At 28.7% G+C, this 11082-nt stretch overlaps 2 protein-coding genes and 1 long non-coding RNA gene across 6 annotated transcripts; 1 reads left to right on the plus strand and 2 right to left on the minus strand.

The window, feature by feature from the left end:
• Window positions 1–329: 329 nt before the first annotated feature.
• On the minus strand, window positions 330–2346 carry LOC122527993. Of its 2 annotated transcripts, XR_006306469.1 has the most exons (3): window positions 2207–2346; window positions 447–1355; window positions 339–353 (listed from the first exon to the last, which is right to left on the minus strand). It is a non-coding gene; the product is annotated as an uncharacterized LOC122527993 (long non-coding RNA). The 2 variants fall into 2 exon arrangements; XR_006306468.1 differs by having other exon boundaries at window positions 330–1355.
• On the plus strand, window positions 1503–5383 carry LOC122527992 (conserved oligomeric Golgi complex subunit 7). Of its 2 annotated transcripts, XM_043652641.1 has the most exons (12): window positions 1790–1916; window positions 2006–2059; window positions 2223–2312; window positions 2660–2845; window positions 2912–3043; window positions 3112–3295; window positions 3363–3556; window positions 3628–4119; window positions 4197–4317; window positions 4376–4549; window positions 4629–5087; window positions 5151–5383. In XM_043652641.1, exons 2-12 carry the CDS (start codon window positions 2057–2059, stop codon window positions 5321–5323), a joined length of 2208 nt encoding a protein of 735 aa, XP_043508576.1. In that variant the 5' UTR covers window positions 1790–1916; window positions 2006–2056; the 3' UTR covers window positions 5324–5383. The 2 variants fall into 2 exon arrangements, with proteins under 2 accessions (XP_043508575.1, XP_043508576.1); XM_043652640.1 differs by lacking the exons at window positions 1790–1916; window positions 2006–2059 and adding an exon at window positions 1503–1631.
• A 246-nt stretch (window positions 5384–5629) lies between these two features.
• On the minus strand, window positions 5630–11082 carry LOC122527996 (condensin-2 complex subunit G2-like). Of its 2 annotated transcripts, XM_043652646.1 has the most exons (17): window positions 10951–11082; window positions 10328–10458; window positions 10005–10139; window positions 9732–9878; window positions 9542–9658; window positions 9296–9463; window positions 8920–9222; window positions 8667–8840; window positions 8246–8569; window positions 7860–8169; window positions 7605–7789; window positions 7305–7544; window positions 6908–7239; window positions 6475–6832; window positions 6090–6383; window positions 5888–6027; window positions 5630–5764 (listed from the first exon to the last, which is right to left on the minus strand). In XM_043652646.1, exons 2-17 carry the CDS (start codon window positions 10412–10414, stop codon window positions 5713–5715), a joined length of 3366 nt encoding a protein of 1121 aa, XP_043508581.1. In that variant the 5' UTR covers window positions 10415–10458; window positions 10951–11082; the 3' UTR covers window positions 5630–5712. The 2 variants fall into 2 exon arrangements, with proteins under 2 accessions (XP_043508581.1, XP_043508582.1); XM_043652647.1 differs by lacking the exon at window positions 10328–10458 and having other exon boundaries at window positions 10951–11058.

Here is an 11082-nt window from a genome sequence, read left to right on the forward strand (position 1 = left end):
GAAGAGAAAAATAACGACGTTACCTGTTCTATCGACTTACCGAGTATTTGCTTTTTGGAAAATCTGTCTTTCTAACCGGAAGCACTTGGAAATACAGTGGTACCGTGGAGAACATTTAACCAATCCCGTGCCCTCTGTTAGAAAATAAAGGCTTGGGATTGGCTGGTACAAACTTCAAGGTCGAGGATACCTCTTACCCTTCCTACAGACAGTCGTATTGCATAGTCGCCCTGGGACCAGTACAATGGTCTTTCCGTACAAGGATGATGGTTCCATAATTTTTCCACATTGCAAAAACGCATAATTGTATTCGACTTATTTTGCATTGATTTATCTTAAACCTCGGCAGACGACTAAATTAGTAAGAAGTAGCATGACATTGTAGCAAAATTATCGAACCAATATTATGAATATTAAATTGTATCGTTAATAAAATAAGAAATTACTATCAACAATAGTTTTTGCATTAACATTAACACGCAAAAAGAACGAATCGATATTCTGAAATATAGAGGTTGATATTTTTTAATCTGTTTATGGTTAAATAAATGAAATAATAGTTTTTTTTTTTTTTTTTTTTGAAAAGTCTCAATCTGGTCCAATTGAAGGACAATTTATCAGCGGCACGCATTCATATGCACAGCAAGATTACAAAATTGGACTTCTGATCGACGCACTTTATACACGACATTAAATGCATACGCTTCTAATATGCTGTACTGATTGAGTCTGATTGCCATCCGTAATAAAGTTCAACTTTATGCGAAAGAATAAATCCCTCGTTACGCACGTGAACTCAAAATTCCAAGATCGCGTTTTAAATATTCTAATAACAGAAAAGATCAGATAGCTCTAATTACAAAATGAGCATAAATAAGGCATAAAATAATCAGTTACATACGTAATGGATTCATGTAACACAGAAAAAAAAATGGAGTGTATGCGTGTGTATGCACAACCTGGGGAAGGTAGGCCTTGTCTCAACCAGACGATGCGTTTTATGTTCGCAAAGAAAAGGGCAAAATACAGTTGTTGCAGTTCTGTTCAGCCAGCTCTCCTTATTTTCGTTGAGATTAAGGCTATTTCGAGGCAGAATTCCAACTTCCAACTGTTGCGCAAATCGTCACGCGCAAACGCAGTTTCGGAGGCGTGGCGATCAACAAAGGGCCCGGAAACGGCCGATAACATGCTGTTTTCCATTTTCTCTCCCTTTTCCTCTTCAATTTACAATTCTTTCCCTTTTGCCAGGCAGTTCGTCGGAATCCAGGCAAGTGGACCGTATTACAACGAAATCAAGTCGTCGTAACGGGGTGAAACGGCGTTTTCCAAAATGATCTTTCCTTTATAGTATTCGTCTGGAATCCGAGACATACCATTTGTTTTATCACAATTGTTATAGAGAAAGAAAAAGAAAAAAAAGAAAAAAAAAGAGAAAAACAAAACGATCGTTTTAATCTTAAAGTTTTTTTTTTTTTATTTCGTGGGGCGTTTCGTTATCGTTAAATTTCAATACTGTCATGTACGTGCGAAATACTATCGCATACCGCGAAGTTGTCATTTCCCGAGATTTTCGTATTTTCACATCGAGTTCAACTGAATCTATTAACCTAGAACTGCGTACCGTTACAAAAGTATGTATAAATGTTGCACATTTGCACAATCGATCCGCTCGACGATCGTACCACCTTACAAACACTATATGTATATATATGTATTTCGAGGGTGCACGAAAGTACTTGATAATACGAATATAACAAAAACTAAGGAAATATGACAGAACGAATTAATTTGTTGTAATCCGGTACGATAATAACATCCTTCTGGATTTGCTTCGCGTCACGAAACAACACACGAAGTGCAACGGCAAAGTGACCGTGTACCGAAGCACTTCTGCGCTATACGGCATCTATGAAAAAGTAATAAAATAGAGAGAAAATAAATTTCGTTTCTCAAAACGCCGTTGCTCGTATCGTGTATTTTACAATTTTTTCGTTTTACATTAAAAAAAAAAAAAAAAAGTTATCCGAGATCTCTTGTAACGATTTGCACATTTACCATGGTAAGTAACGAAATATTTATTAAAACTCTTGAGAATGAAATATCCATTCAGAGATTCAGTACATTTTGTCGGATGCTTAAAATAAATTGTATTCCGCGAAAAGAAATGTGGAAAATTCTCAAAATAAGAGATCAAATCTTTCCTAACCTTAAACTGATTTCAGGACGTATCTGCGTTTTCCGAAGATACTTTCGATGTGAAAGACTGGATTAATAAAACGTTCAAATCTGTCGAGGCACAAGAAAATAAAGATGTAAGTCATACAGTTATGGTGATCTCATTTGCGCGGGTTGTGTTTCTTTCCTCGACACAGTTTTTGACTTTCAGTTGCACTAGTACAGTCAGTCACTAAACTGACTGCTTCCATTACATCGCGGTCAATGACACCATATGTCTTTTTTAAGATTAACTTTTTTTTCACCATATTGTGCAAGAAAATATCGCTTTATTAAATAAAAAAATGTTCTAAAAATAAAAAAAAATCGTTATTTTATATAAATAAATAAATATTTAGCCACGAAATTGTTATAATGTTCAAATTAAAAAAGATGTTCCTTCATATTGATAGTTTAATAGTTTCATTTATTAAATTCTTTTCAGGCATTCGTCTCATCATTAGTAATGAAATTACAATTGTATGTGCAACAAGTTAATGGTGCTTTAGAAGAGACTAGTCAGTCTGTTCTTTCAAGCTTGCCAAGAGTATTGAGGGATACCCAATTGTTGCAACAAGAAGCCTTGGCTTTGAGAGAAAAAATGATTGCAGTTAAACAAGAAATAGAAAAGGTTTTAATTTTGATAAAATCTGTCTAAAACAATTAAATACTTTTGTTACATTAATTTATTAAACAGGTTGAAAAAGATACTGCTTCATCCATGGCAACGTTAGAGAAAATAGATAAAATAAAAACAGATTTGCAAACTGCTAAACAAGGATTACACGAAGCTGATAATTGGAGTATACTCGCCAATGATGTTGAAGAGGTATGACATGCATTGAAAGTGAGCAAATCCTTGTCAATTTTGAATTCATATTATTTTCAATATTTCAGGTATTTGAATCAGGAGATGTAGAAGCTATAGCAAATAAACTGTTCAGTATGCAAAAATCACTGGCAATGCTTATAAATGTTATTGACTATGAAGATAAAAAATTACAATTAGAAGGTTTGAAAAATCGATTAGAAGCTATGGCTAGTCCAAAATTAGTCCAAGCATTCACTGCTGCAAATTTAGGTATATCATTCTAATTATAGTTGTATTTTTAATGTAACAACATTAACTTCTGTTTTAAAATATTTAGAAGAATCCAAAATTTATGTGGATATTTTTAATAAAATGGAACGTTTACCACAACTTCTTAAATACTATCATAATTGTTTAAAAGTATCATTAGGACAAGAATGGCGCAGAACAATTGAATTAGCTCAAGATGAAAATGTTTCTTACTGGTTACACACTTATTATGATAAATTATTATCTAATTGGAATGATCAGGTAGTTTTTATTTCAAAAATGTTATATTAATGCGTACCATAAATTTTTAAAATAGTTTGATTTTAATTAAGGTGAAATGGTCTCAACAAGTATTTTCAAATGACTCAGTTGATGTAATAATTGAGGTATATGCAGATCTTCTGAGGAGTTTGGACCCAGGCATTCCAGAATGCATAGAAGCTCTATTAAAACAACATTCAATTGCTATACAATTATCATTGTTACTTGAACTTAAACAAATTACAAAGCACTTTGCATTAAACTTGCAAGGTGCTATTGAGACATCATCCCATGGAAAATTACAAAATCTAAAATTGTTGTCATTAGCACAAGCAATATATGCACCTTATGTTCCATATGTTACAAAATACAATATTTATGAAACAGCTCAACTTGAACATCAACTGCAATCCATGGGATGTCCACAAGATGATTTAAGTGATACAATCAACATTCTTTCCCTTAGCATTTCGAGAGTAATGGAATATGCAAATGAAGCCAATAAAAGGTGCAAAGTTTTTACAGATGGTTGCGGTTATTCTGGTTTATTGAAATCTTTGACTGTATGTTACTTCATCTAAAATTTTAAAATAAAAATGCTTCTCATTATATATATTGATTAAAATGTTAATTTTTTCAGAGTTATTTCAATAAATATCTTGACAAGTATCAAATGGCTATACGGCAATTAGAACGCAAAAAAGTGAAGCATGAGGATTGGAATTTGTTTCAAATGTGCCTTACTTTGATGCAAACTATAGGTAGTATTTAATTCTTTTTTCTAAATAAATTTAAAGTAAAATTGTTAATTATATATAGGTGATCTTTTGGGTCAAATTCAACAATTTGAAAAATCTTTGATAATTGACATTACTGAAACTAACAACAAGTTACAAAATACAAGTGGCAGCGTTTTTAATCAGTATAAAAAATTACTTTTAAATATATCAACCCAAAGTGAATTGGAGAATTTAACCGCATCTTTTCAGAAAGGTATTTAATAAAATAAAAAGCCTTTTCAATAATGACATCAGTTATTACTTAATATTTAAATAAATGTCTTTGTTTACAGAAGAAGAAACAATTCTCGATCCAATAATAAAATCTATTCAGAAACTATGTTCTGATTTACATCGTGCAACATATGAAGTAATCTTTGCTCCTATCTTTACACAGCTATTATCAGTGCAAAAAGCACCAGCATGGTCAACAGAAACTAACAAAATGACTCATTTGAGTGCAGATTTACCTGATTATAGTTTTGCACCTCAGGAATATATAACACAAGTTGGACAATATTTAATGACATTACCACAGCATTTAGAACCCTTTTTACTTAGAGAAAATCCAAGTCTTACCCAGGCATTAAAAGCAGCAGATCCACAATATGCACAAAGTTCCACTGAATCTGGATTTACTGGTATTTTGTTAGAAATTATTGCTAAAGAAACATGCCAAATGTTTCTAGATCAAACATTAGGAATTTGCCAGTTAAGCTCCGCCGCATGTAAACAACTAGCAACTGACATAGGTATATATTTTTGCATTAAAAATATTTTATTCAGTTTTTGGATGCATATAATATATGTTATAGATTATCTTGGTAATATATTAGAAGAACTTGGTCTATCTTTATCAGAAAATCTGCAACATATGTCTCTTTTATTAAGACTACCACCGGAAGATTATCAGAATAGCAGCTCTGGATGCAATGCCAGAGTTGTAGCTGCAGTCAGACAAATAAGAAATATAACATCCTCTGGCTAAATAACGTGCAATGGTTAAAAACTAAATTATACATTATAATATATAGCTATTTTAATAATTATAATAAGTATAATTTATTTAAGTTTTTTGTATATATAAACAAATGAAATATTCTTGTACAAAAAGTAATTACATTTAAATAAACTATATGTATTTATTTGATTTTATATTGTACATTTTTTTAGAATTTATATTTTATTAATTATGTGTAATGTTATAATTAATGAACTAAGATGTAAATTTCTTAGTTCCTCTTCTTGTAAAAAAATATTTTTTTAAGTCATACAAAAATACTCTATATTTTCATTAATATATAAAAAACTAAATGGAAATATATTGCACATCGTACATCTAGCATCTATTAGTTATTTACATAAATGGTAGTTATATTACTTTTTTAATATTGCATCCGTAACTACATTTATTGCATCATTTACAGACCTGGAAAGATAATACTTTTAATCATATGATTATTATTATTATTATTATTATTATTATTTTTATTATTATTATTATTATTACGGTTAATACGTTATCATTTTTAAAATAAAAAATTAATAATACCTGTCAAAGGAAGTAATACAAGATTGTTCTTGGTAATGTACTTTGGATGCTAATGTAACATTCTTAAGTAAATTAGTAACTTTTTTATCATTTAATTTAAGCATTTTATATATTATTATCAAAGCAGATAACATGTCAATCTGAAATATGAAATGAATTAATGTAACTAATAATACATTTTAAACAGTATAAATATACTTACTTTTGTATAATTTGTTATTGTCTTTGTTAATACTTGTATGCTCAATTTTTGATATTTTTTTTGGTTGAATATAATTTTTAATATCTTCTTTGCTAAATAAGGAAATTGAATACTTAAAATGTATTCTTCCGTTATGTGTGAGCATTGTAACTCACATGTTATTTCCGTACTTACACTACTGATTGCAGCATTAAACATAGTAGTTATGTATGAAAAATACGAATTTTCGTTATGAAAGGTATTTTTAACAACAGAAAAATATTTTTGCGTTAATTCTTGCAGTACTTTTAAGTTCTGCAATTAATAATTTACTCATTGTTATTATAAAAAATATTTATCAAGTGTTTTTACATAATTCTGTATTATCATAATTCACAATACTTACATTTGTATATTTAAATAATATATCTTTGTTATATCTAGTTAAAGTAACCATCGTAATACATATAAAGTTTGGTATAATAGTCTTTAATAAATTTGGTTCTTTTTTGTCATAAGCCATTTTACTAAAATCTAATAACATCATTATTGCATCAAATGCATCATTTAAAAAAATGAAACCATTTGATGATGATAAACAATTGCAGTATAAAAGTACGATATCACAACATAGTTTTGGAGTAGCATTGTACTCTTTCACTAGTAAATTTGACACATCAAAAGTATTTTTTATTATTTTTATACAAATATGGTGATTTTCTATAATGTTCACATCTACATGCGATATGTGCGGCACTATCGTCCTACGTAAAAAAAAAGATATATTAATAACAATACTTTGAAGAAACGAATAAAAATTAATTAATTAATTTTCATACCTTCTGAGCCACAATAAAACTTCTGAAAAATGTTCTGATGCATCAAATACATCTTTTTTATGTAATATTGTAATCATTGATATATATACTTTAAAAAAATTTATAATTATATCTTTGGATATTAGACTTCTGATATTGCACTCATTATTTAATTCTTTTTCTATTAAACTTCTTAATTTATATAAAGTTTCCCAAAATTTAAGCATGTCTTTATGATATTTATTCATTAAAACTGATTGATATTCAATGTGTAGTAAATGTTTTAAAATTCGTAAACTTAATTCTAAACCTTTCTCATTAATTTGAAAATCATTTGTACAATTAATAGTATTCTAAAACATATATTTCACAGTATTATTTTACTTTCATCAATATGTTTATTACGTAATATTTGTACCTGATTATGTTTCGCACTTGTATTTAAAGATTCTGTAAAAAGGTGCGTCAATGTGAATAAAATTATATCTTCTTTATTCCATTTCATGAGAAGATATACAATTGAAAGAAGGGTTTCGTCAGAAGTATTGGGATCACACAATAGTTGTACCAACATTTCGGTAACTTCAATTTTATTCAGGAAAAATTTCGAAGGTATTAAAGAAAATAAAAATATTATTGAATCCTTTACAGGGGTTTCCTAAAGAAAAAAAAGAATTATATACTACGAGAACTTAAGGAATAAATTACAAAAACTTACCCTGAAATATTTAAAAAGTTCTGGTAAAGCATACGTTATTACTTGTAAAATATTCATTTCTTCATTATAGAATTTTTCTTCGTCTATATCTTTAATATTCGCCTTTAATAACATAGCAATAACATCAATATACATATTTATATTTCTATAATTATCAAAATCTTTATTACAGCTAACCGAAGAATCTGTTAAAATAAACGGAATTATTAACGTTTAAACTTAAATTTAATGTCGTATATAATTATGCATTATTACCATTTTCATAGTTACTGTCCTTATTGATAATTTTAGCTCTTTTATTACAATTTTTGCTTAATATTTTTGCTGCAGGTAAACATTCTATTTCCTTTTTTGTTATAGATAATAAAGTTTCAATAAGTTTTGTAGATGTACCCCAGCTTATAATAAATTTAGAATGCAAACAAAATCTTCTAATAGCATTTATATTGCGTGTGGCTATATACGCTAATTCATCCTTTATTTTATCGTAATGTGTACCATTTGATGATATACGTAACCAGACAAGTTTTATCAATTCTTGTAAAACAAATACATTTTGGGTGGTCTAAAAATAATAATAAGACACTGTAAATATAGTATTACCTTCATCTCTAAACAGCGAATGTTTGTATTGCGTGTACCTCTAAACGATCAAGAACATAGGTCAATGGTATTATATTCCAAAATGGTATTCCAAGTTTTTGTGCATGATAAAGAAGTTTAATTAATGCTTCTAATACCATTTGATCTTCATCGTAAATACTATTTGCAAAATTTGGTAGAAAATCTTTAACTATTCTATGAGATCGTTCTTTAACTAATATCTTTTTAAGACCAATAAAAATGCTTGCTCTTATTTCAGAATTATTAGCGTTTTTGGTATGATCTAATAAGATATTTAACCAGTTCTGAATAATATTAATTGGAACATGAGACCAATATTTTTCTAACATTTCAAACAGACCCTAAAAAGAGATAATTTTTGGATATTAAAAGTTCACTTAATAATTATTCTACAATTAGGCAAAAGATTAAAGCAATAATTACACAAAATTGGCTTACATTTATAGTAACAATGCATACTTCAGGATTCAAATTTTTTAAGAGATCTGTTATTGTTTTATAATATTTTTGAATATAGATTTTATTTTTGTCTTTTGAAACAAATGTATATTGAACAGAACTTGTTACAAAGAGAATCTCTATTGCATTACATTTGATGAAAGAACCAGATACCTGTGACAAAAATTTAAATTGTAGTACTCATAACATAACGTATGCCTATGTATGTATGTATATTTCATTTCGATAATACCTTTAAATATTTCCAAACTAAAGATTTACATTCATTGTGAATCATTAATCTTGCTGCACGTTTTTTGTTATCATGCATAGCAGCAAGAAATAAAAGTAGATTTTGACCAAGCTTTCCTCTTCCTGCGCTATCTCTACGTGCTTGAAAACAATGAAAAATAATGTCTTGTAAACAATTTTCAGCAATAAATTTTTTAAACTTTTCAGTTGCATTTAACCATGCTGTTACATACAAATCTGCATAAGCAGCAATATAATTGTGTTCAATATTTTGTAACACTACTTTTACATTATTATGAATTCCCTGAAACATCACTCATGTAAATATTAAATTTGATAAAAAATTGATATTTAAATATGTTGTTTATAACTTGTACCAGTATATATTGTTCTCCAAGTGTAAACAAATGCAATATCAACATTCGACCTTCTTCAAGTGACATCACAGTTTTTTCTCGAACAAGTTTAAGTAATTTTCTTACATCTTCTGTGCATTTTAACAACATAATAGCTGACCTTATCTCATATAAACGTTTTATATGTTGCTAAAGATATAATTAATCAATCAGTTACTTGAAGTTACACTGCACACACGCACATATTTATCTCTGACATATAATTACCAATGAAGATTTGCAACTCTGGATGAGGTATTTCAATGTATTTATTATCACTTTTTCTTTCCATAACATGTCTAATATCCACCATTTTTCCAATAAGTTGGATATTTCATTTTTAGCCTTAGAAGAATAATTATTTAAAATTAAAAAGAACAGATATTACAAGAATAAATCATAATATTTAAATACGAACTTGTTCGTCTTTTATGTTTGGTAATATAGCAGAATGTAGTAACATTATGTTCTGCAATAGAATATTGGGTTTAAATATTCGCTGTACAATTGTTTCAAGAGCCATGAGGGTTATTGTACGTATCAATTTGACCATAAGATTAAACTCCTGAAATTTACAATATAAATATATTTTATTAATGATAGTAATAATAATAATAATTATTATATTAATGATAAGGGAATATCTTAAAAAAAAAAAAATCATATAGAACATCTATATAAATGATCTTACCTTCATATATTTACACTTATCATTTGCTGCTTGTTTATACAATTTTTGTGCCTTTAGTAATATAGTTTTCACATGTCGCCACAGTTCACAAAGTTCATCTTCTGATAATAGGACAATGTTCTTTACATTGTTATTCTAAAATAACAATTCGTCGCAAATAAAAATTTATCGTCTGAATAAATCTTAACATGCGAAGATACATTGTAATTATTGTGAGTATTGTAATAATAATCGAATAACATGCGTTGCGACTCGCAGTTTAATAGCTTAATACTACGATATAATGCCAACAAAATATGAAGCCGTTATTCATTGATAAATACCAGTTTTTCGCATATGCTGCTAGCGGTTGAGCTTTTAGTTTTCAAAATTCGAAAAAGTACTCTATTCCTTGACAGTTGTTGTGACATTTTTTATTTCTCTTCCTTTTAAATATTTGTATGCAGCTTCGATCCTTAAAATTAAACGTGCGTATGTACATTATTTGCGCAATTTGTTAAGAGAAAAAATAGCGACAGTACCCGGCATATAAATCAGATAATTCTCGTGCAATAAAACAAAATCGTAAGATAGAGCAAGATGAAAATTAAAAATCTGGCGAGTTATTTAATTTGATCTAGTGTACTCTGTACTCTTTATAAATCGTGTTTACGACTGGAACAACTATAATGTGTAATGTTAATTGCAACGAGTGTCGCAGGAACATCTAAATTCTACATAAAAAAACAAAAAAAGAAAGAAATATTATGAAACGATCATCAAAATAATCTTTTCGAAACCAACAAGCAAACGAATGACGACGAAATATTGCCACGAGTTACTCTGAAAATAGATACATTTTATTTCAGAACTCCAACTTCGTTCGCGAATTTAAATTTGCAACGTGTTGCGAAATGCATGTTTACACACGTTAACAAAACACACGAGTATTGAGAGAAAAACGTACAGAAATAATGGAAAGTCCACTTCATGCAACGTGAATGTTGTTTGTCGTCATCCTGTAGTAATGGGTATTGTTAATAAAAGCAGTAAACAGCTGCACTTTTTCTATGAAATTTATTGAGAAATTCAACAAAAA

The sequence above is a fragment of the Frieseomelitta varia genome, unplaced genomic scaffold, assembly GCF_011392965.1.
Source record: "Frieseomelitta varia isolate USP_RPSP 00005682 unplaced genomic scaffold, Fvar_1.2 scaffold_242, whole genome shotgun sequence".
Classification (NCBI taxonomy): Eukaryota; Metazoa; Arthropoda; class Insecta; order Hymenoptera; family Apidae; genus Frieseomelitta; species Frieseomelitta varia.

Excerpts from the sequence above, each read along its gene's own strand:
- LOC122527992 (XM_043652640.1), top strand. The coding sequence starts at position 1,518 with ATGTACGTGCGAAATACTATCGCATACCGCGAAGTTGTCATTTCCCGA. Across the intron at positions 4,120-4,196 it reads GTTTATTGAAATCTTTGACT|AGTTATTTCAATAAATATCT; the intron begins GTATGTTACTTC and ends TAATTTTTTCAG. Across the intron at positions 5,088-5,150 it reads ACAACTAGCAACTGACATAG|ATTATCTTGGTAATATATTA; the intron begins GTATATATTTTT and ends TATATGTTATAG.
- LOC122527996 (XM_043652646.1), bottom strand. The coding sequence starts at position 10,414 with ATGTCACAACAACTGTCAAGGAATAGAGTACTTTTTCGAATTTTGAAA. Across the intron at positions 6,833-6,907 it reads GTTTTATTGTGGCTCAGAAG|GACGATAGTGCCGCACATAT; the intron begins GTATGAAAATTA and ends TTTTTTACGTAG. Across the intron at positions 6,028-6,089 it reads CAATAACAAATTATACAAAA|ATTGACATGTTATCTGCTTT; the intron begins GTAAGTATATTT and ends TTCATATTTCAG.